The following is a 24,977-nucleotide window of genomic DNA, read 5'->3' as shown; positions in this document are numbered from 1 at the left end:
TGATGCGAGTGGCGGGACAAACAACCAATAAAAGATTCTTCACTCAGGCCACCCCTCCACCCCACCCCAAACGCTTCCTTGTCTGTGAACAACTAGAGTTGATCAAACTTGTCGTCAAGACGGTGTCGGTCCGCCGGAGAAGTGGGGCAGTCCTCGGACTTTTTGTATATTTCTCCCGCGTATTATTGTTTCAACGATCCACAACCGAACCGGTAAACCTCTCTTGTATTCTTCCTCTAGTATGCAACATTGTTATCCGGTTTGAACATCGGCGTTTTTATTGATAATATCAGAAATAGATTGTCAGTCATTGAGCACATTTTCATGTGGTTGGTTGGAATAGCTTCACTTTTGTGTGTGAGACTGACTGGGAAGCATGTGTCATTAACAAAGGCTGGATTTCCTCTTAAATTGTCGTCAACTTTTACAATATTCGGGTCATTGCCCTTTGTTTATTGGCTATGTTTACTGTTAAAACTTTTATGTAATAAGTATTTCTGGCCTTCTTTTTCCCTCATTTCTTTTGAAAGTCAGAGGACCGATCAAGAGAAGACGAAGATAAAGAAAGATGCCGCTTCTCCACAGAAAGCCTTTCGTCAGACAGAAGCCCCCAGCGGACCTAAAACCAGATGAAGAAGTATTCCTTTGCAAAGTCACGCATGAAATCTTCAGGACTTATGAGTACGTGAAGTCCAAACAAATAACTTAATTACAATGTCAGAATCATTATAGAAAATCACTATCAAATATTGTCTCAACTCGAGTGAGAAAAGTTAAACCGAAGTGACAGCAAACGTTACTTAGCTAAAATCAACTGCAATGTTGGAAGACCGACAAAATACTTACTATTATAAACTAGTTTGAATATATTTAATGTATTGTCTGACTGGCACCTACTTAACTAGCCATCAGATGAAATGGGTCAGAACTGCAATTTATATCCAGTTCAGTTGTCATTGTTGTTTGTTAGGCGTAACGTTAGCTAGCTAACTAAATCATTGCTAACTAGCTAGCCAAGCGGCTACTAGTGTTGAAGCGAGTAGCTAACGTTACCTCTACCAGCCGAGCTAACCAAGTATTTAGTTGGGCCTGCTAGCCAGCTAGAAGCTAGCGCTGCAAACTATTCAACTTGAGTCGACTTCAATTAAAGTTATGGTTGTTATTGCCACAATGTAATATAATATCTGTCGAATAACATGTTTGGTGTAGTTAACCAATCTTGTTGAAAGTTATGGGACGGTTTTCTGCTCACATAAGTTGAAGGATAAGGGCAGATCTGCTCCTCGCAACTTTTCTGTCTCAGTTAGCGTGAGAAACGTGGTCGGGGCTATTGTTGTGTGATTGTTTATTGTTGCTAGCTAACTAGTAATCAAAAATGCTAACTGTGTTATGTAGTTGATAGTGAATATTTTTGGGGGCAAATTGTTACCCATTAGACAACGACACATTTTTGACTTACCAACGAATAACAAACTCTGACAAAAAAAAGTAAACAATGGCAGCCAGATCCATATATTCCAGACAAACCACAAGTTGGCCATGGTATGTTTTTATTGCAAATTTAGTGCAGTGATGGACAACTTAGTTTTGTTTATTATTTTAAAACTATTTAGAAGATGGACTATTTTATGTTTGTTTGTGTTTTTAATTATTTGTGAGGTACGTTTCTTTGGAATTGTATTTACTCGTGACAGATTTATCAACATGACTAAAGAAACTTCAGGACCGAGGTTTTTCAAGATCCTGTCTATGTGCAGAGACCTTGGAAAAGCCTCAAGTTTACAGTATACAGAGATAAGCAAGGCATAAATTGTATGCAGCAATGTTTTCAACAGTGATCTGGGGAGCATGGGTTTTCCTGGCCTCCTGTGATTGTGTGGGCAACAATATTTTGCCTCTATCCAGAAAACGTGCAAAATTGGTGAACACTTTCATTTCATGCTGTCACACATTAGGGCCCTGGTTGAAAGTAGTACACCAGTGGAGGCTGGTTGGAGGAGCTATAAGAGGACAGGCTCATTGTAATACCATTCCAGCCATTACAATGTGCCTGTCCTCCTATAGTTCCTCCACAGTAGTACACATTAGGGAATATGCAATGACCTGAACCACCCTGTCTCCCCACAGTGAGTTCTTTGAGAGGACCATCTTGTGCAACAGCCTAGTGTGGAGCTGTGCGGTGACAGGCAAACCTGGCCTGACCTACCTGGAAGCACTGGAGAGTGAGAAGAGGGGCCGTCGTAGCCTGCAGAGCTTCCCCTCAGCCCTGGTGGTCCCCTTGCTGCACCTCACAGCCCTCACATACCGTACCCGGCTCCACGAGATCTGTGATGATGTGTATTCTTATGCCAGGGAGAGGTTTTTTCCTGGGGAGATCGTGGATGTTGTGAACCGCTCCGGTACCAGGTAAAGTGTTGATTTATCCATATGACCTCACCTAGCATCATCAGCTTTACTTTACTGTACTCTGGGTGTTCTTAGTCACACCAGTGTCAGGTAGTAATTTTATCCCTATGATGATCTCACCTACCCTCATCACAAGTGTTGTTGGTTTTATCCATATGACCTCACCTAGCATCTTCAGTTTTACTTTATTTTACATGTATGACCTCATCCAGTGTCATCAGTTTCACTTTTCACCATTTGGTTTTAAATCATCTTCCTGAAAGAGTTCAATGCCTTTTACTGTCTCTCCTTATGAGCCACTGATGGTTTCCCTATTTAGCCGAAGGAAAATTCACTAAATGTTTTATGTTCGCTAGCATTACCTCTGTGACAGTAGATTCCAGCTCTTTGACAGTGGAATCATGTGCTCTGTAGTAAACAGATACATTGTTTTGTCAACATGGTTGAGTTTGCGTGAGCTGTTTGGAGATGGGCACCAGAGGAGAACTGATGACTGGGTGTGGTCCAATGACTTCTGTGTCCCTCCGTCATATCTGCCAGCTTTGTCTGTACAATACCCACAGGTCAATCTTATTTAGCAAAACTCTAACCATTAACCCTCATACCACCAGTCTGTAATCCTTTGGCTCTTAGGTTATAGAATCTACTGAGCATATGGATTAAATCACTATAAAGGGCCCTCTTCTGTATTCTGAGAGGAGATCAGTCAGCCATCATGAGCTGACCTTGCTGTTTGGAGATAACACAACAGTAGTGAGTGGGTGGAGCTAAGGCGAGTGCTGTGGTTGGCTAAGCCAGCACAAGGAGTTGTCCCAGACATCACCTCATCACGGCTTGGCGGTAGGCAGCGCAGAGAGGCAGCCAGCCAGACAAGAAGAAACATGGACCCACAGCAGGGGAGGAGGGAGGGAGAAGGCATAGGGGAAGCAGGCGCATGCAGGGACAATTGCCATGTGGCTTCTGGCTGGGCTGGGCTCTGAGGGATTTACTCAGCCAACATGCTCTTGTCAGTTGTTTCTGACTTGAGTGCTTAGCCTGATGTGCCTAAGTTAAATGCCTGTAAGCAGGTTCAGTGTTTCTGGCCTAGTATTTTGGTTAGGCCAGTGGATTAGGTATTAGTGAGGGCATGTCTCAAGTTACAAATACTCTTGTTAAAGTCCGGGCATCTACCAATGACTATTATTTCAATTCTAATACCATGATTGTTGTTACAAGTACAGTTACTAATAGTTACTACACTTATTTAATTCAAGATTGGATGTGGGTTTTTTTAGAGCCCGACCGATTACTCGGTTGACAGATTTATTATCGGCCGATAATAAAGCTAACAGAAATATTTGTATCTGGCTTTATTCCACCGGTAAAGCACCAATATTATGTACATAGAATGAACAAATACGTGTGCTAAATTGTCATTTTTAGAAATGTTCAATGGTTGCCTGAAGAGGGCGCTCAACGAGCTCTTCATTGAACATCATTCTTTCTGTAAGTCACAACGTGAGAGTCAGAGAGTGGGCATAGTGAGTTGACTGTGAGCAGCTTGCCAGCGACAGTATATTTGAATAAGTAAGTCATCAAAAGTACGCTCAAGCAAGCAGCCCTGTCCTCAACGCATGCTCACTTGGTTAACGTTAGCAGGCTAGCTAACCGGCGGCAGGGTAGCCTAGTGGTTAGAGCGTTGGGCTAGTAACCGAAAGGTTGCAAGTTCAAATCCCCGAGCTGACAAGGTACAAATCTGTCGTTCTGCCCCTGAACAAGGCAGTTAACCCACTGTTCCTAGGCCGTCATTGAAAAAAATAAGAGTTTGTTCTTAACTGACTTGCCTAGTTAAATAAAAAAAAATAAAGGTTAAATGTAAGTCGCTCTGGATAAGAGCGTCTGCTAAATGACTTAAATGTAAATGTAACCAGCAATGTAGTTAGGCTCTATTTAGCCAGCAAGGTAGTTAGCGTAGCTAGCTAGCAAGCAATCTGTGCTACTTATGTGTGACCCTGGACTGGTGCCAAAGTCAACACTGACTCATCCTTCATACAAACAATAGGCCCAGACAGTAACAGTATAATGCTAGTGGGCTTATTTAGTTGACGCAGATATTACCGTTCGGGCCATTGTGTTTTATTCATGATGAGAAGATTAGCTAAATTGGAAAGTGTGACTAAAACCAGTGCGGCAAGCATTTAACTTTAATGTTTTGTCATCGGTGCATGCCATTTGCAGTTGAAATGTATAGCCAATACATTTTGTATTGAGTAAGTGTAATTTACATTATGGTTTAACTTCTTATGGCTGCAGGGGCAGTATTGAGTAGCTTGGATGAAAGGTGCACAGAGGTGCCCAGAGTAAACGGCCTGCTCCTCAGTCATAGTTGATAATACTTGCATATTAGTATTAGATAGAAAACACTCTGAAGTTTCTAAAACTGTTTTAATTATGTCTGTGAGTATAACAGAACTCATATGGCAGGCAAAAACCTGAAGTTCCACTTCCTGTTTGGATTTTTTCTGAGGTGGCAGATTTTCAACCAAGCTCTCATTGAAATTACAGCGAGATATTGATGAGTTTTCACTGCCTACGGCTTCCACTAGATGTCAACAGTCAATAGAACTTTGTCTGATGACTCTAATGTGAAGGGGGGCCGAAGGAGACAGGAATTAGTCACCACTGCCATGAGCTGACCACGCGCGTTCACGTGATAGGCAGCTCCGTTCCATCGCTCAACTGAAGTCAATCTAATTCTCCGGTTGGAACGTTATTCAAGATGTATGTTAACAACATTCTAAAGATTGATTCAGTACATCGTTTGACATGTTTCTACTGACTGTTATGGAACTTTTGGACATTTCTTCACGTTATAGTGGACGCGCTTTGTGACTTTGGAATTGTTTACCAAACGCGCTAACCAAAGTAGATAATTGGACATAAATAACGGACATTATCGAACAAATCAAGCATTTATTGTGGACCTGGGATTCCTAGGACTGCATTCTGATGAAGTTCATCAAAGGTAAGGAAACATTTATCATGTATTTTCTGGTTTCTGAGTCCAACATGGCGGCTAATTTGGCTATTGTTCTGAGCTCCGTCTCAGATTATTGCATGGTTTATTTTTCCGTAAAGTTTTTTGAAATCTGACACAGTGGTTGCATTAAGGAGAGGTATATCTATAATTCCATGTGTATAACTTGTATTATCATCTACATTTATGATGAGTATTTCTGTTGAAACGATGTGGCTATGCAAAATCACTTGATGTTTTTGGAACTAGTGAATGTAACGTGCCAATGTAAACTCAGATTTTTTTATATAAATATGAACTTTTATCAAACAAAACATACATGTATTGTGTAACATTAAGTCCTATGAGTGTCATCTGATGAAGATCATCAAAGGTTAGTGATTCATTTTATCTCTAGTTCTGCTTTTTGTGACTGCTATATTTCGCTGGAAAAATGGCTGTGCTTATTGTGGTTTGGTGGTGACCTAAAATAATAGTTTGTGGTGCTTTCGCTGAAAAGCATATTTGAAATCGGACACTTTGGTGGGATTAATAACAAGATTACCTTTTAAAATGATATAAGACACATGTATTTTTGAGGAATTTTAATTAAGTTATTTCTATTGTTTGAATTTGGCGCCCTGCACTTTCATTGGCTGTTGTCATATCGATCCCGTTAGCGGGATGCAGCCATAAGAAGTTAAGTAAGAACATTTTCGTAATTAACAGCTAGCGTGTTCTTGTCATAGCAGACAGTACATTGTGATCACAAGTCAGAGATAGAGAGAAGAGATGGAAATCCCATTGGGAAATGAAGGACCGTGTAATGCCGCACACAGCAGACGGTCGACCAATCGCGTTCACGTTGTCATGTTGCGTCATGCGGTTGCTAAGGTAATCGTCATGCAATCTCTTCTTGAAGTCATGGTATGAGTCGAAACCTGCTCATTTTCCTCTGTCGCCATACCAGAGCTATACAATATGACAGAACAAGCTAATTATCTGACATTTCTGAAAATATTTGTAATGTTGTACTTGTTAACGAAATTCATGGTAATGTTGTGTTTTTGAGCTAGCGCCCCATTGACGCCCATACACTCCATGAAGAAGAGCTCTCCTTGTCAGAGTCGCCCAGAATGCACTGCGTGGTCCATTGACGATGCATTGGAAACGTACACAATGGGTGTTAATACGATTCTAATGACGTTTCCCGGCTCCTCAAAAGTATCTCTGAACAACCTCTCCTTGCGAGATTACTATAGTGTTTCTATGGTAGCCTAGTGGTTAGAGTGTTGGTCCAGTAACCGAAAGGTTGCGAGATCGAATCCCCGAGCTGACAAGGTAAAAATCTGTCGTTCTGCCCCTGAACAAGGCAGTTAACCCATTGTTCCTAGGCCGTCATTGTAAATAATAATTTGTTCTTAACTGACTTGCCTAGTTAAATAAAGGTGTAAAAAAAAATATATATATATATACTCCACACTGCCCTTTCCCACCTGGACAAAAGGAACACCTATGTGAGAATGCTATTCATTGACTACAGCTCAGCGTTCAACACCATAGTGCCCTCAAAGCTCATCACTAAGCTAAGGACCCTGAGACCTAACACCTCCCAATGCAACTGGATCCTGGACTTCCTGACGGGCCGCCCCCAGGTGGTAAGGGTAGGTAACAACACATCCGCCACGCTGATCCTCAACGCAGGGGCCCCTCAGGGGTGCGTGATCAGTCCCCTGCTGTACTCCCTGTTCACTCATGACTGCACGACTCCAACACCATCATTAATTTTGCAGATTTCACAATTGGTAGGCCTGATCACCAACAATGACGAGACTGCCTATAGGGAGGTCAGAGACCTGGCCGTGTGGTGCCAGGACAACAACCTCTCCCTCAATGTGATCAAGACAAAGGAGGTGATTGTGGACTAAAGGAAAAAGAGGACCGAGTACGCCTCATTCTCATTGACGGGGCTGCAGTGGAGCAGGTTGAGAGCTTCAAGTTCCTTGGTGTCCACATCACCAACAAACTAACATGGTCCAAGCACACCAAGACAGTTGTGAAGAGGCCCCGACGACAACACCGTTTCCCCCTCAGGAGACTGAAAAGATTTGGCATGGGTCCTCAGATCCTCAAAGTTCTACAGCTGCACCATCGAGAGCATCCTGACTGGTTGCATCGCTGCCTGGTATGGCAACTGCTCGGCCTCCGTCTGCAAGGCACTACAGAAGGTAGTGCGAACGGCCCAGTACATCACTGGGGCCAAGCTTCCTGCCATCCAGGTCCTCTATACCAGGCGGTGTCAGAGGAAGGCCCTAAAAGTTGTCGAAGACACTAGCCGCCCCAGACAGTGTTCTCTCTGCTACCGCGCGGCAAGCGCTACCGTAGCACCAAGTCTAGGTCCGAGAGGCTTCTAAACAGCTTCTACCCCCAAGCATAAGACTCCTGAACATCTAGTCAAATGGCTACCCAGACTATTTGCAGTGCCCCTCACCCCCTCTTTACACCACTGCTTCTCTCTGTTTTAATCTATGCATAGTCACTGCAATAACTACCTACATGTACATACTACCTCAATTAACCGGTGCCCCCTCACATTGACTGTATCGGTACCCCCACTGTATATAGTCTCGCTATTGTGATTTTACTGCTTCTCCTTAATTACTTGTTACTTTTACCTCTTATTCCTATCTGTATTTTTTAAAACTGCATTGTTGGTTAGGGGCTTGTAAGTAAGCATTTCACTGTTGTATTTGGCGCATGTGACTAATAACATTTTATTTGAGGCTGTAATAGCTGTCAAAGGTGCTTCAACGAAGTACTGAGTAAAGGGTCTGAATATTTTTGTAAATGTATTTCAGTGTTATATTTTGAATATATGTTAAATTCAAAACAGGTTTTGCTTTGTCATTGTGGGGTCTTGTGTGTAGATTGGAGGGGAACTATCTATCTTATAATTAGACTAGTGTAAATAAAAAAATAAAAAGTGGAAACGTCTGGGTCTGAATATGTGCTGTATATCGGTAATCTGACTTTTGCCTCCCCAAAAGCTGGTATCGGACCCAAAAATCCCATATTGGTTCGGCTCTACTGTTTTTCATTCCATAAAATGTGTTTGGGATCTTTCCTACAGGCAGCCGTGTGAAATCCTGGATGTTCAGTCTCCCCACCATTCCAACAAGCCGGTCAATGGGCACGCCAAACTTCAGATGGACGGGGACTCCATAGTCATCAGTGACAGTGACGAGGATATCCCCAAATCAAAGGCCAATGGGTCAGTCCGTAAGATTCGCAATTCAAAGCTGCCTCTGAAATGTCACCCTATTCCCTATATAGTGCACTACTTCTGACCAGAGACCTCTGACCCTGGTCAAAAGTAGTGCGCTATGTAGGGATTAGGGTGCCATTGCGAATGCACAGTCTTTATCTATGTCCATTTTGGCTTTCATTAAAAACCTTTTTTGGCTCTTCTCCCCTTATGTCTAAAGGAAGAAGAAGAAATCTGTCAACCCTTCTGTGTTCAAGTACAAAGTGCAGCCCATCAAGGAAGGCAGTGAGGCCATATTCACAAAGGCTGGTCAGATGAGGTGAGTCGTGAGACTATTAACTACGTCCACTGACTGACCGACCATGCACTGTTACTATTGTGGTACACTTCACAATACATTTGCCTTCCTGCTAAGCAGCTTATATTGTTAATCGACAGTCAATCCCCTCGTTCTTTTTAAATATAACTAAGCGTTATACCTTCTCTCTTTCGCACTTATTTTAGCCGTAAGAAGAACACGTTTTCACGGGACAGATTAAAGTTGCTGCTCAAACAGCACTGTGAACCACAGAATGGAGTCATCATGCTCAAGGTATGATTTAATGCTGGAGTTTTAATGGAATGTCAGTTGGTGTTCCTTTTTAAGCAAAAACCATTTAAAACGTGGAGAACAGGATTGTCTTGTGTCACATTCATTTGAATCCAGTAACTGTCATTTTTCTCCAGTGTTGCTAACTGTTTCTTGTTTGTGATTCACACTTAGGCATCAACTGTTTCTAAGTACAAGTTGGCAGAACAGCACTTCTCCCAGTTCTTCCCTGACGAGCCCCCTGTGTTTGTCTTTAGTCCCCCTCCTAAAGGGCGGGGCAAACCCAAGAATGTTTCTTCTCCTAGAGAGGTGAGGATTGGCAATGTCTTCATCCCAAATGGCCCTATGGGCGGGCCTTGGTCAAAAGTTCTGCACTGTATAGCGAATAGGGTGCCATTTGGTACACATGCCATATGTAGACCTGTTGTCAAGCATTACTCAGTGAAGATATAACCATTTTATTACATTGTAATGATAACTGTTATAATTTTTGGACTTCCATAAAGGTTTTCTCCAGTGGACTTGTTAGTAAAGACCTCTATGAATTGTAAATCGTCTCAAGACTCAATAGCATTTTCATAATTTCCTTTAGATGGAATACAACTTACTGAAAGCAGCAGAGAAGCTTCGTCTGATGCAGCAGAAAGAGGAGATGATGGCTACGGGTGAGTCCAATATATTATAGTAGATAATAGTTAGCATGTAAGTGCAAAAACTGGTGCACTGTTGTCATGTAAGTTCTAATGAGACCGTCCCAAGATATGTATGAATGATCCCACAATTTGGCTGCCATGCACACAGTGCATTCAGACCCCTTGACTTTTTCCACATTTTGTTACATTTTAGAATAAAGCTGTAACGTATTAAAAAAAAAAAAAAAAAAAAAAATCCCTCATCAATCTACTCACAATAACCCATAATGACAAAGCGAAGACAGGTTTTTAGACATTTTTGGTAATGTATTTAATATATATATATATATATATAAAAAAATGTATTTATATAAGTATTCAGACCCTTTGCTATGAGACTCAAACTTGAGCTCAGTTGCACGCTGTTTCTATTGATCATCATTGAGATGTTTCTACAACTTGATTGGAATCCACCTGTGGTAAATTCAATTGATTCGACATGATATGGAAAGGCACACCTGTGTTTTTAAGATCCCACAGTTGACAGTGCATGGCAAAGCACAACCAAGCCACGAGGTCGAAAGAATTGTCCATAGAGCTCCGAGACAGGATTGTGTCGAGGAACAGATCTGGGGAAGGGTACCAAAACATTTATGCAGCATTAAAGGTCCCCAAGAACAGTGGCCTCCATTTTTCTTATATGGAAGAAGTTTGGAACCACCAAGACTCTTTCTAGAGCTGGCTGCCCAGCCAAACTCAGCAATCGGGGAGAAGGTCCTTGGTCAGGGAGTTGAACCTGATGGTCACTCTGACAGAGCTCCAGTGTTCCTCTGTGGAGATGGGAGAACCTTCCAGAAGGACAACCATCTCTGCAGCACTCCACCAATTAGATCTTTATGGTAGAGTGGCCAAACAGAAGCCACTCATTAAAAGGCACATGACAGCCTGCTTGGAGTTTACTGAAAGGTACCTAAAGGACTCTGACAATGAGAAACAATATTCTCTGGTCTGATGAAACCAAGATTGAAGTATTTTGCCTGAATGCCAAGCGTCACATCTGGAGGTAACCTGGCACCATCCCTACGGTTAAGCATTGTGTTGGTAGCTTCATGCTGTGGGGAATGTTTTTCAGCGGCAGGGACTAGGAAACTAGTCAGGATCGAGGGAAAAATAAATGGAGCAAATTTCAGAGGTCCTTGATGAAAACCTGCTCGAGAGCACTCAGGACATCAGACTGGGGTGAAGATTCACCTTCCAACAGGACAACGACCCTAAGCACACAGCCAATACAACGCAGGAGTGGCTTCGGGACAGGTCTCTGAATGTCCTTGAGTGGCCCAGCCAGAGCCTGGACTTGAACATCTCTGGAGTGATCTGAAAATAGCTGTGCAGCAACACTCCCCGTACAACCTGACAGAACTTGAGAGGATCTGCAGAGAAGAATGGGAGACACTCCCCAAATACATGTTAGTAGCGTCATACCAAAGACTTGAGGCTGTCAAAGGTGCTTCAACAAAGTACTGAGTAAAGGGTCTGAATACTTATGTAAATGTGATATTTCCGTTTTTTATTTTTTTATACATTTACAAAAACATCTAAACCTGTTTTTGCTTTGTCATTTTTGGGTGTTGTGTGTAGCTTGATTAGGGGGAAAAAACAGATTTAATCTGTTTTAGAATAAGGCTAATGTAACAATGTCAAGGGGTCTGAATGCTTTCCGAATGCGCTGTGTATCTATATATCCAGAATTGTCCAGAACCGTCACATTAAATCAATATGTATTAGTTACCACAATATCTATTTTGTTCAGCACATGAAAAGGCCAAGCTGAAGAGGGAGAAAGAAGATAATCTGGAAGCCAAAAAGAAAGAGAAGGAGGACAAAGAAAAGAAGAGAGAAGAGATGAAGAAGATGTTTGAAGAGGAGAAGCAGAGGAGGAAAGTGGAGAAGGAAAAAGTGAGTTGATATGAGGAACTTATTTTTTTATCAATTTCATTGTTTAATTTACATTTGATTTGTACACCATACAACTTCTCATTTTACTTAATATAGATTATACTGTTTATCATTATACTGTATTGCAGGAGAGGGAGAAGCTGAAGGAGGAAAAGAAGCAATATGCAGAGCGACTGAAGATATGGAGCAAACCCAGAGAAGACTTGGAGTGTGAGGACCTGAAGGTGAGCAGCCCCAGAACTATCATCCTCCATAGTTGAAACATGTTTACTTTTTCTATTTAATACAATAAAGTTTTGTTTTCCTGGGCCCAGAGCTGTTTGTGCTGTGTATCCAGTTCATATGGTCAGTATGAGTTAGCTATACAGCACAAACGCACCTGGGACCAATGTTCCCTCAATTTTTCGGCACTGAGCAATTTTCAGTTCTGCTGAGCGCAAACTCAGAATTTTGTGCAACTTCCAGCGCGCCGTTACTGTGAACACTGAGGCTGTACCCGCTTTAAGTTAGTTTCAGACAGTGGTCAAGTAGGCTACTGTGGCAATTTGATTGTAATGTAGGCCTACCAGAGTGGCCTGCCTTCAAAAACAATGGAGAAAATGCATCCCATAACATTTTAACATGGAAATCGCTGTTCTATCAGTCAGCCTACAGTAGCAGTCAATGTGTGATGTTCAATGTAGGCCTACATTCCATGAGACTTTTGAACAAAACATGCAGGGCTTGACCTGTTTATCCACTTGTCCTTCAGACAAGCAGGTGACAATGTTTTATGTAAGAAACTACTTTACAAAATACAATGCATTATTACAGAGAATCAGACTAATTATGCTACCCTTTGCATATTGGTCACTTGGCTTATTCAAACCTGTCTCAAAATACAGTACTGCCCCTTTAAGACAAAAAGCTCTTTACCTGACTCGCTTTTCCAAGACTGCTAGAAATGTACATGTTTTGTGCTCTTGTAGGAAGCAATCACTCCCCCCATTGCTGACTACAAAAGATATATAACTGGGCTAAGAAGTCACTAACTAGCAAAGGATATGAACAAATGTGCACATGTGACTACTCTCGCTTTGATCTCAAACCAAGCGCATCTACTGACCACTCATGCTTTAAACACAGTCCAGTTGAAATTGCTTGTTAGAATCCTATGGGTTCGTAGCTTCATCCCCGTAGCACGCGCACACACACACAAACACCAATTGATTAATGGACTGCTGAATGTACACTACCGTTCAAAGGTTTGGGGTCACTTAGAAATGTCCTTGTTTTTGAAAGGAAAACACTTTTTATTTTCATTTACAATAACATCATTGATCAGACTTACAGTGTAGACATTGTTAATGTTGTAAATGACTATTGTAGCTGGAAACAGCTGATTTCAAATAGAATATCTACATAGGCGTACAGAGGCCCATTATCAGTAACCATCACTCCCTTGTTCCAAAGGCACGTTGTGTTAGCTAATACGTTTATTGTTTTAAAAGGCTAGAAAACCCTTGTTGAAAAGTTGAAAACTGTTGTTCTGATTTTAAAGAAGCCATAAAACTGACCTCCTTTGGACTAGTTGAGTATCTGGAGCATCAGCATTTGTGGGTTCGATTTCAGGCTCAAAATGACCAGAAACAAATACCTTCTGAAATTCGTCAGTCTATTCTTGTTCTGTGAAATGAAGGCTATTCCATGCGAGAAATTGTCAAGAAACTGAAGATCTTGTACACCGCTGTGTACTACTCCCTTCACAGAACAGCTCAAACTGGCTCTAACCAGAATAGAAAGAGGAGTGGGAGGCCCCAGTGCACAACTGAGCAAGAGGACAAGTTCATTAGTGTCTAGTTTGAGAAAACAGATGCCTCACAAGTCCTCAACTGGCAGCTTCTTTAAATAATACCCGCAAAACACCAGTCTCAACATCAACAGTGAAGAGGCCACTCTGGGATGCTGGCCTTCTGGGCAGAGTTCCTCTGTCCAGTGTCTGTGTTATTTTGCCCATCTTAAACTTTTCTTTTTATTGGCCAGTCTGAGATATGGCTTTTTCTTTGAAACTCTGCCTAGAAGGCCAGCATCCTGGTGTCATCTCTTCACAGAGGTCTGGCTGTAATAAAGAGATTCTCAGCTCTTTCTTTTTTTCTCTGCTCCAAAAAGCAATTGCTGCAGGCTCTAGTTTTGTCTAATCTTGATTATTGTCCAGGCGTGTGGTCCAGTGCTGCAAGGAAAGACTTAGTTAAGCTGCAGCTGGCCCAGAACAGAGCGGCACGTTCTGCTCTTCATTGTAATCCGAGGGCTGATTATAAATACCTGGTTTCAAGAAACAGATAAAGTAACACCTGTTTTGTGTGGACCCCAGGAAGAGTAGCTGCTGCTTTTGCAACGGCTAATGGGGATCCTAATAAAATACCAATACCAAATGGCAATAGTCTATTTGCATATAGGCCTACTACAGCTCTGATTGGTTATGCCGCACCGGTCTGTGTAGAGTACAGGCTGAGTCTTGCATGTCATTGCAATAGAATCCTACTCTGACTCGTTCTGCCTACAATAATGTCTTGCGCAGTTAGTTTTGCATACTAAGTACTGTACGTTGCATAAAAAGTGGCTAATATTGCACCGATTCGATCACAATTCCCACAGTAAAGAGACTGAGTTTTCCCCGTTAGTTAACATTATCAATCTCGTGCTTTTCTGCGCGGGATGATATTTATTCTGCATGGCTGTCCCGGGGAGCTACGCGCACGCACACTGCTTAGAGGGAACATTGTCTGGGACCATGCTAGTTTTTAGGGGGTTGGGACACATTGTCCTAAATGTTATCTCTAAATTGGTATATGGGATTGACTGAATGGTATAACCATTATTGTTAAATTACTTGTTCTCAATGAATTACTAGTTAAGTAAAGAATATTTAGGCTTCTGACTCACTCTCCTTTATGGCTTCATGTCCAGAATCTCCCAGCCCCAGTCCCAGTGAAGACCCGTCTGCATGCAGAGCTATTTGGAGACGCCCTCATGGTACTGGAATTCCTCAAAGCTTTCGGAGAGCTCTTTGACCTGAAGGATGAGTTTCCAGAAGGCATCACACTCGGTGAGAAACACTGGCAAAACGTTGTATTTTTACAATCATTGGTCCTGCACCTTTTAGTTTTATCACCCATGTTTGCTTTTTGAGTATAGTTTGTCATTGCTTGTGTGAAAGTACGCTGGTACAGCGACCGTCTGGTTGTGTGTGTTTGCGTGTGTGAAGAGTTTTCTGACTGTGGGGCCCTTGTCTATGTGTTCCAGAGGTGCTGGAGGAGGCCCTGGTAGGGTCGGACCCTGAGGGGCCGCTGTGTGAGCTGCTCTTCTTCTTCCTGTCGGCCATATTCCAGGCCCTGGCTGAGGAGCAGGAGGAGGTGGCCCGCGACCAGGTGGCGGAGGCGGACGCCAAAGGTAGGGATAGAAACGGGCCTCGACAACGCGTGTTTAGTATCAACTAGTAAACCCATTGTGATTGGTCACATTTACATTTACATTTAAGTCATTTAGCAGACGCTCTTATCCAGAGCGACTTACAAATTGGTGCATTCACCGGTCACCAAAAAGACTTTGGATGTTATCAATAGCGACATTTCATTGACTGACATTTAGCATCATGGTGAAATCTTAGTTTTCATTGAGGTAAATCATCTTCCTTTTTGGCAGATCTGAGTGAGGCCCTGGATGATGATGCGGACCCCACCCAGTCAGCCATCAGTGCTGTGGCTTCTCTGGCTGCTGCCTGGCCTCAGCTGCACCAAGGTGAGAGAAGGACAACAGTCTTTAATATAGTCAATGTTCATATACAACTATTTGTGCATTTGTTTCTTTTGTACTTAGAGCTTGACTCTACTGCAGTGGCTCCCAAACTGGGGCGTACTCCCTGGGGGGGAGGGGGTTCGGTACGGGGGGAAGGACTGTCTGGCTTTAAACTTACTCTTGAAAATTGTAATAGTAGAATGCAGAAGGTGCAATTTCTCAGTTGGGTAGTGTATCAGTTCCTCTTGTCTTAGAGCTATTTATAACTTGTCAGAAATGTCCAGATCAACTAGCCCATGTCAGCTACCGTTTTAGAATTTTATGTATTGCATGAAAATAAGCTTGAAACCTGCAAAATTCTCTCCACCAAAAGAGGGGTGTGAACAGTTTGTTATGAAACGTGTTTGTGCCCATAGAAATAGACGTGGCGCGCGCAGGATGTTTCCCAATGCTGTGAGGGGGGGTCCGAGTGATAAAGTTTGGGAACCCCTGCTCTACTGCACATGACTCGGTTTCCATAGGATGCAGTCTTTAACTATATACAGTAGTATAAACAATAACTATACAGTACATGACTCTGTCGGTGTCTGTAGGCTGCAGTCTGAAGCAGTTGGACCTGGACAGCTGTACTCTGTCCGAGATACTGAGGCTGCACATCCTGGCATCGGGGGCCGACTGTAACTCCGCAAACTCCAAGTTCCGCTACCAGAAACAGGGAGGCTTCGGCTCTACAGACGACCCATGTGTTGAGCTGAGACTGGCCAACCCGGCTCTGATCAAGAGGCTTTCCTGCACTGCTGTCTATGACCTGCTGCCAGGTGAGACAGAGATACACACCGATTAAAGCCACATGACTTGGGGTAACACTGGAGTGATCGTACAGGATTAACGCCTTGAGTGTAGCATGAGTTTAATGGATCTGTGGTGTTCTGTCCCAGGTGAGAAGCTGAAGATCCTCCATGCGTTGTGTGGTAAGCTGCTGACTCTGGTGTCTACCAGGGACTTCATAGAGGACAGCGCTGACGAGCAGAGACAGGCCAAGCAGGAGCTCAGGGAACTGAAGGCTGAGCAGCACCGCAGAGAGAGGGAGGAGGCTGCCTTCAGAGTCCGCAAGAGGAAGGAGGAGAAGTTGAAAGAACAGGAGATGAAACTGAAAGAGCTAAAAGAGAAACATGAGAAGCTGATGGAAGACGAAGGAAGAAATGGCTACATGAAGACTGAAGAGATGAACACCAGCACTGAGAGCCATGGGGAAGAGAAGACCGAGGATGAAGAGGAGCAGACAACCAACAGCAAGACTAAGAAGCGTAAGTAATAGCCTTCAGTCCTCTTACCCTAGATGTACATACTACTAGCAATCCTAGAAGACTTTCACACAGTGTGACTCGATCAATTGTTGTGGTGAACAGTAAAATTAATGGAAATGTTTTGGAACTGGAATGTTCAACATAGTTCTGTGGTCCAGGTCTGTATGCGGTTAACTATCTTCCCCTCTGGTTAGTCTCATTATTGCCATTCTAACATAGACATTTGATTTCACCCATAGAGAAAGAGTGCAATCCCAAGGAGAAGCAGCCTAAAGACGAGCCTAAAGAGGTGAGCCCAGGCCTGAGCCCAGAGGAGCTTGCTCAGCAGCAGCAGAGGGAGAAGGAGCTCCAGGAGAGGATTCAGAAGGCTGCAGCCTGCACCTATATCCTCCCCCTGGGGCGCGACCGCCTCTACCGCCGCTACTGGCTCTTCCCCTCCACACCAGCCCTCTTCGTGGAGGACGACTACTTCGGCCTGACGGAGGACATGCTGGAACCCCAGGAACCGACCCAGGAGCCAGCCGAGGGGATGGAGGTGTCTCTGAACGAGGCCAGAGAACCAGAGGACCTTTCCCAGACAGGCTGTACTCCAGGCCCTGTCTCCAAACCTGTCCTCCCAGCCCCCGTCCAGAGCAGCTCTGCTCCCCCAGTGAACCGTCCTAACCACTGGGCCTTCTACAGCAGTCCCCAGGAGGTGGAAATGCTGATTGAGGCCCTGAACCCACGGGGCCACAGGGAGAGCAGCTTGAAGGAGGCCCTGGTGCAGGAGAAAGAACGTATTGTGCAGCTCCTCGGTACCGCTGCAGCAGCTGATCGCTACCACCGCACAGGTACTGACTACTGCAGTCTACCAGACTATAGAGGAGAGGCCTCTGGCTATAGCAACTTGATCCAAATGGCCAATCTCTTTCTAACATCAACAGGGCTGCGTTTACACAGGCAGCCCAATTTTGATATTTTTTCCCCTTAATGTTTCTTTTGACCAATCAGATCTGCAAAAGATCTGATGTGATTGGTCTAAAGACCAATTAAGCCTTCACACTGTAGGCCTTCATGATCAAATCAGTTTTGTTTTTCAAATCTGTTTTGGAATACCGACTGGCCAAACGGCAAGTTAGAAGTGACCAAATCAGATTTATCTTCAGACCGCAGTCATTTGCTGACATGGCTACGGTAGTTGTCATAGTGATGACAGGTGTGTGCGCAGTGGTGCTTCTGCTTCCTATCACTCAGGAGTTATGTAGCAAGTTAGTGACAATGCTTCCCAGTTGCTTAGAATGTTCAAAATCCTAGTGTAAGAACACTTTTTTAAAGCCTCAAAGGATAAGATGATCCAGCTTTCAAAATTACTCCTTTTAGGCTAGCCACAGCAGTCAAGTAGCTGTTTAGCTTTCTGGCAATTAGTAAGCTAGTTAGCTACCACATGTTCTTCTCATATTGTCAACAGAGTAGCTAGCAAGGCCAGTCGCTTTTCCAGGAATCTTTATATCTGATTTTTAAACCACCTAAGAAGGTGGTTAGAAATGTAGCTTGAAATATCAGATTCTATGTCCTTTTTGGCTGTTCAGACTGAATGAAAAAGAACTGTTTCGAATCGGATATGCAAAAAATTGGGATTTGAGTCACTTCAAACTGCCAATGTGAACAAGGCTTTAGTTGGAAAAATATCAGAATTGGGCTGCCTGTGTAAACACAGCCAAGTTGTCACTGACTCCATGTGGACTCTGGTTCACTGGTTTGTCTCACTGCACTTCAGCAGAGAATCACTTCAGGAGTGAATGATTGATTGACTGAATGAGTGAGTGATGGTTTTCAATTCAAGTGTTCCTACTGTATGTTTGGTATATTCACTGTTTTGCCTGTATTTTTTTGTTGTTGCAGATATTAAAGCAGAGGCTGCTGGTAGCAAAGTGGTCTCGGCCAGGTCCAAGGCTGCCCCTGCTCTACTAGAAGGCACAGCGGCTCCTGCTGAGAAGTTCATGGGCAACAGGCTGAGAGACCTGCTGCTAGATATAGAGGACCGCATCTACCAGGGTACACTGGGCCAAATCAAGGTTAGGAGTAGTGGTGGCTATTCGGCATGATAAATGTCCAATAGGGTGGGGGCAGGGTAGATGTCTGAGGGGGTGAAAATGTTGGGGGGGGGGGGGGGGGGGGGGGGGGGGGGGGGGGGGGGGGGGGGGCAGGTACCTAACTTGGGGTGGCTATTCAGCAGGCTGATGGTCTGTGGGGTAGAAGCTATTGGTCAATCTGTTACTTTTAGCCATGATGTGCCTTTACTGCTGTGTCTGAGTGATGGAAGCGGGGAGAACAGGCTATGGCTCGGGTGGCTGAGGTCCCTGATCTTCTTGGCCTTCCTGCGACACCTGGTGTTGTAGGTGTTCTGGAGGGCAGGTAGTGTGCTCCCAATGGTGCGTTCGTCTGAGCATACCACCCTCTGTAGTACCTTGCGGTCAGCGGCGGTGTAGTTGCCGTACCAGGCTGTGATGCAGCCGGACCGTATGGTCTCGATGGCTCTCCTGTAGAACACTGAGGGTTTCTTGGGGACAAGCCAAATTTATTCAGCCTCCTGAGGTTAGTGTCGCTGTCGTGCCTTCACCAGTGGCCATGTGGTTTGATGCCCGTTGATGAAGATGGTGGCGTGCCCAGCCTGGTTACTCCTGAAGACCACAATCCACTCCTTTTTTTGTTTTGCTGACATTGTGGGAGAGTTTGTTTACCTGTCACCACACCGTCAGTGCATACCTCCTGCCTGTAGTATGTCTATGGAATGTCAGGGCGATAGGTGAATTGGAGAGGGTCGAGTGTGTTGAGGTGATGTAGTCTTTGACTAGCCTCTCGAAGCACTACATGATGACGGAGGTGAGGGCTACGGGTCGTTAATAGTCCTTTTCTTGGGCACGAGGGTGATGGTGGATATCTTGAAGCAGGTGGGGATAACAGCCTGAGATTGAAAATGTTGGAAAACACAACAGCTAGCTGGTCTGCATGTGCTCTGAGGGTGCGGTTAGGGATGCCGTTAGGGCTCGCAGCCTTGCAGCGTTTAACAAGCACGTAGTCCTCAGGGGACTCTCCTCGGCAGCTCAGTCGTGAAGCGTGAGGAAAAAGGTGTTTAGCTCGTGCGGTATGGGCGGCTTTGGTATCCGTGACTTCACTGGCTTTCTTTTTGTAATCCGTGATCATATAAGGCCCTGCCACATATACATCAATGCATTTTTTTATGAGTCTGGTGACTGAGTCTGCATATTTATTGATGTTATCCCCATAGGCGACCTGGAACATATTCCATGTGATCAAAACATTCTTGGAGAATGGATTCTGGTTGGTCAGATCAGCGCTGTGCAGACCTGACCACCAGAACTTCCCTCTTGAGTCTTTGTTTGTACTTGGGATGGAGCAAAATTAAGTCATGGACTTGCTTCCATTCAACCACAAGAGCATTACTGAGGTCGGGCATTGATGTTGGGCAATTAGGCCTGGCTCGCAGTCAGTGTTCCAATTCATCCCAAAGATGTTCGATGGAGTTGAGGTCAGGGCCCTGTGCAAGCCAGTCAAGTTCTTCCACACCGATCTCGACAAACCATTTCTGTATGGATCTCGCTTTGGGCACAGGGGCATTGTCATGCTGGAACAGGAAAGGGCCTTCCCCAAACTGTTGCCACAAAATTGGAAGCACAGAGTTGTCTAGAATGTCATTGTATGCTGTAGCATTAAGATTTCCTTTCACTGGAACTAAGGGGCCTAGCCCAAACCATATAAAACAGCCCCAGACCATTATTCCTCTTCCACCAAACTTTACAGTTGGCACTGTATTTGGGCAGGTAGCGTTCTCCTGGCATCCTCCAAACCCATATTTGTCTGTCGGATTGCCAGATGGTGAAGCGTGATTCATCACTCCAGAGAACCAGTTTCCACTGCTCCAGAGTCCAATTGAGGCAAGCTTTACACCACTACAGCCGACGCTTGGCATTGAGCATGGTGATATTAGTCTTGTGTGCGGCTGCTCTGCCATGGAAACCCATTTCATGAAGCTCCCAACGAACAGTTCTTGTACTGACCTTGCTTCAAGGCAGTTTGGAACTTGGTAGTGAGTGTTGCAACAGATGACAGACAATTCTTATGCATTTCAGAACTTGGCGTTCCCGTTCTGAGTTTGTGTGGCCTACCACTTCGCGGCTGAGCCGTTGTTGCTCCTAGGTGTTTCCACTTCACAATAACAGTACTTCTACGTTCAAAGTTACTGACCTCTTCAGTAAGGCCATTCTACTGCCAATGTTTGTCTATAGAGATTGCATGGCTGTGCTCTATTCTCTACACCTGTAAGCAACTGGTGTGGCCGAAATAACCAAATCCAGTAATTTGAAGGGGTGCCCACATACTTTTGTGTATAAACGCAAAACGTGAAGTTGGTCCCATGTTTCATGAGCTGAAATAAAAGATCCCAGAAATGTTGCATACACACAAAAAGCTTATTTCTCTCATTTTGTGGACAAATTTGTTTACATCCCTGTTAGTGAGCATTTCTCCTTTGCCAAGATAATCCATCCACCTGACTGGTGTGGCATATCAAGAAGCTGATGAAACAGCACTATCATTACACAGGTGCACCTTGTGCTGGGGACAATAAAAGGCCACTCTAAAATGTGCAATTTGTCACACAACACAATGCCACAGATGTCGCAAGTTTTGAGGGAGCCTGCCAGAATGTCTACCAGAGCTGTTGCCAGAGTATTGCATGTTAATTTCTCTACCATAAGCCGCCTCAACATCGTTTGAGAGAATTCGGTAGTACGTCCCACCGACCTCACAACTGCAGACCACATGTATGGTGTTGTGTGGGTGAGCTGTTTGCTGATGTCAACGTTGTGAAGAGCGTGCCCCATGGCGGCGGTGGGTAGTGGTAGGGGCATGCATAAGCTACAGACGAACAACAAAATTGCATTTTATTGATGGTAATTTGAATGCACAGAAATACTATGACGAGATCCTGAGGCCCATTTTGTTTTAAGGTATCTGACCAACAGATGCATATCTTTTTTCCCAGTCATGTGAAATCCATAGATTAGAGTAATGAATTTATTTAAATTGACTGATATCTTTATATGAACTGTAACTTTTGTAATTATTGTATGTTGCGTTTATACTTTTGTTGAAGTCCCCCGTAACAATGAATGCTGCCTCCGGGTACGTGGTCTCCAGCTTGTTCAGGGTCCAATGAAGATTTTTTTATATATTTTTGGTGTCTGCGTGGGGCGTGATATACACAGCTGTGGCAATAATCCCTGAGATTACTCTCGGAAGGTAAAAAGGACTAAATTTGATGACCATGTATTCCAAGTCGGGTGAGCAGAAATTCCTGTAGATTTCCCCCGTCACACCACTTGTTATTGGTCATAAAGTAGAGCCCTTCCATCTTTGTTCTTGCTAGAGAGCCCTCTTCCTATCCTCTTGATGAACTGTAAAACCCTCTGTGTACCATGGTGCAAAGGGGCATTTTTATGGTACACTGGCTCTGGTTGGTCAATAGCTCTTTTTCTGATGAATTGCTTTATTTCACATAGTAATAAAGCTGCACCATCGAGGGCATCCTGACCAGTTGCTTCAGCCCCCCTTCACCCCCCCACCCCTTGTTTTACACTGCTGCTACTTGCTGTTTATTATCTATCCAAAGTCACTTTACCTCTAACTACATGTACAAATGACCTCGACTAACCCGTACCCATGCACATTGACTCGGTACTGGTACCTCCTGTATATAGCCTCGTTATTGTTACTTTTTATAATTTTTTACTTTATTGGACTGCAGTGTTGGTTAAGGGCTTGTAAGTAAGCATTTCACGGTAAGGTCTACACAAAATTTGATATGAGATGCAGCAAAAAATCAGTTCTTCATTGTTAGTAATGATTAGGTATTTACACGGTATTTGATGACAATGAATGAGCTGTTATGAGGGACTATGAAATGTTTATGTTTATATACAGTGGTAGGCAGAGTTATTAATTGAATCTGAATGCTTTCCAATTTTCCTCCCAAACTTTAAAAATGAACATGTAATTTTCAGGAAATGAAAACATTGGTGACTATTTGATGACATCTCTGGTTGGTCATGTATTGTAGGTGATGGAGAGGAGTGAATGGAGGAAAGCACTGGAGGAAGGACACTATGAACTACTGAGCCCCGAGTTGAAGGAGAATGGTTTTGGGAAAGGAGAGACCGGTGACGTGGAGAAAATGGAAATAAATTTTAACTTGAAAAAAGACGGGTAAATGCTGTACATCCACCACATTATGGTCTGAATTTTGTACTACTGTCTCAAATTGTGCACCAAGAGGTTAGCTAGATATAATTAATGGTTACATTGATGAATTGTCCTTATGTCTGATAAAAAGACAGCTACCATATACTTAAATGAGTTAGATGTTTGTTCATACTAAATATTTTATCTGCAAAGTACACTATACAGTACATTCGGAAAGTATTCAGACCCCTTGACTTTTTACACAGTTTGTTACATTTTAGAATAAGGCTGTACTGTATTTGTTTTTTCCCATCAATCTACACACAATACCCAATAATGACAAAGCAAAAACTGGTTTAGACATTGCTGACAGGTGTGTAAAATCAAGCACACAGCCATGCAATCTCCATAGACAAACATTGACAGTAGAATGGTCTTACTGAGCTCAATGACTTTCAACGTGGCACCATCATAGGATTCCATCTTTCCAACAAGTCAAATTTCTGCCCTAGAGCTGCCCCTGTCAACTAAGTGCTGTTATTGTGAAGTGGAAACATCTAGGAGCAACAATGGCTCAGCCGCGAAGTGGTAGGCCACACAAGCTTACAGAACGGGACCGCCGAGTGTTGAAGCACGTAACACATAAAAACACTCACTACCAAGTTCCCAACTGCCTCGGGAAGCAACGTCAGCACAATAACTGTTCGTCGGGAGCTTCATGAAATGGGTTTCCATAGCCGAGCAGCCTAAGATCACAATGCCTAGCATCGGCTGGAGTGGTTGTAGTTCACTGCCAGTTGACTCTGGAGCAGTGGAAACAGATTCTCTGGAGTGATGGCTCACGCTTAACAATCTGGCAGTTATACGGACTAATCTGGGTTTGGCGGATGCCAGGAGAACGCTACTTGTCCCAATGCGTAGTGCCAACTGTAGACTTTGGATGAGGAATACTTGCCTGGGGCTGTTTTTCATGGTTTGGGCTAGGTCCCTTTGTTCCTGTGAAGGGAAATCTTAATGCTATAGCATGCAATGACATAGACAATTCTGTGCTTCCAACTTTGTGGCAACCGTTTGGGAAAGGACCTTTCCTGTTTCAGCATAACAATTCCCCTGTGCACAACACAAGGTCCATAGAGAAATGGTTTGTCAAGATTGGTGTGGAAGAACTTGCTGGCCTGCACAGAGCCCTGACCGCAACCCATCACACACCTTTGGGATGAATTGGAAAGCAGACTGCGAGCCAGGCCTAATCGCCCAACATCAGTGCCCGACCTCACTAATCTCTTGTGACTGAATGCTGCGTGGACTTGCTTCCAATGTTCCGAGATCTAGTGGAAAGCCTTCCCAGAAGAGTGGAGGCTGTTATAGCAGCAAAGGGGGAGACGAACTCCATATTAATGCCCATGATTTTGGGATGAGATGTTCGACGAGCAGGTGTCCACGTACTTTTGTTCATGTAGTGTATATATTTTATTGACTCCCAGAGGCGAGAAAGCGTAGGATCAGTAAAAAAGCATGTGCAGGTTGAATATTTCATTGGGCAGATTCCAAGAGCTGAAGGGAGAGACGAAGAGGTTAGCTAGATAGAAATATGGTTACAGTGAGTTAATTAAGAAAAGGCGTAGGTACCAGACAAGTACAAATTTGATGTTGAACTTGTTTTTCATATGGTTTGAATAGAGAAGCTCATGTCCTCAAATGGCAACAGCTGGTTCAATAAGAGTTTTAAATTCCACATAGCTTTCTGTATTTTCTTTACTCATTCTTTCATCCCCACTGTATCTTTGTTGACACCCAGAGGAAGATCTTTGTT

General features: G+C 43.8%; 1 protein-coding gene across 2 annotated transcripts in view; it reads left to right on the top strand.

Annotated features, from left to right (window-relative positions):
- The first annotated feature begins 107 nt into the window (after nt 1–107).
- The window catches only part of LOC120060451 (bromodomain adjacent to zinc finger domain protein 1A-like), a 43,517-nt gene continuing 18,647 nt past the window's right edge, over nt 108–24,977 (top strand). For both annotated transcript variants that reach the window (XM_039009779.1, XM_039009778.1), the window contains exons 1-18: nt 108–212; nt 531–681; nt 2,128–2,406; nt 8,532–8,672; nt 8,887–8,985; nt 9,171–9,258; nt 9,430–9,564; nt 9,848–9,920; nt 11,698–11,843; nt 11,972–12,067; nt 14,790–14,928; nt 15,126–15,272; nt 15,525–15,620; nt 16,211–16,435; nt 16,556–16,924; nt 17,164–17,754; nt 18,806–18,978; nt 23,043–23,188. In XM_039009779.1, the coding sequence (XP_038865707.1) occupies nt 569–681; nt 2,128–2,406; nt 8,532–8,672; nt 8,887–8,985; nt 9,171–9,258; nt 9,430–9,564; nt 9,848–9,920; nt 11,698–11,843; nt 11,972–12,067; nt 14,790–14,928; nt 15,126–15,272; nt 15,525–15,620; nt 16,211–16,435; nt 16,556–16,924; nt 17,164–17,754; nt 18,806–18,978; nt 23,043–23,188 (3,056 nt within the window). In that variant the 5' untranslated portion in view covers nt 108–212; nt 531–568. The remainder of the gene's footprint in view (nt 213–530; nt 682–2,127; nt 2,407–8,531; nt 8,673–8,886; nt 8,986–9,170; nt 9,259–9,429; nt 9,565–9,847; nt 9,921–11,697; nt 11,844–11,971; nt 12,068–14,789; nt 14,929–15,125; nt 15,273–15,524; nt 15,621–16,210; nt 16,436–16,555; nt 16,925–17,163; nt 17,755–18,805; nt 18,979–23,042; nt 23,189–24,977) is intronic.

This window comes from Salvelinus namaycush, chromosome 15 (genome assembly GCF_016432855.1).
Source record: "Salvelinus namaycush isolate Seneca chromosome 15, SaNama_1.0, whole genome shotgun sequence".
Lineage (NCBI taxonomy): Eukaryota > Metazoa > Chordata > Actinopteri > Salmoniformes > Salmonidae > Salvelinus > Salvelinus namaycush.
The sequence above is the reverse complement of the archived record's forward strand: the minus strand, read 5'-3'. Positions and strand labels throughout refer to the sequence as shown.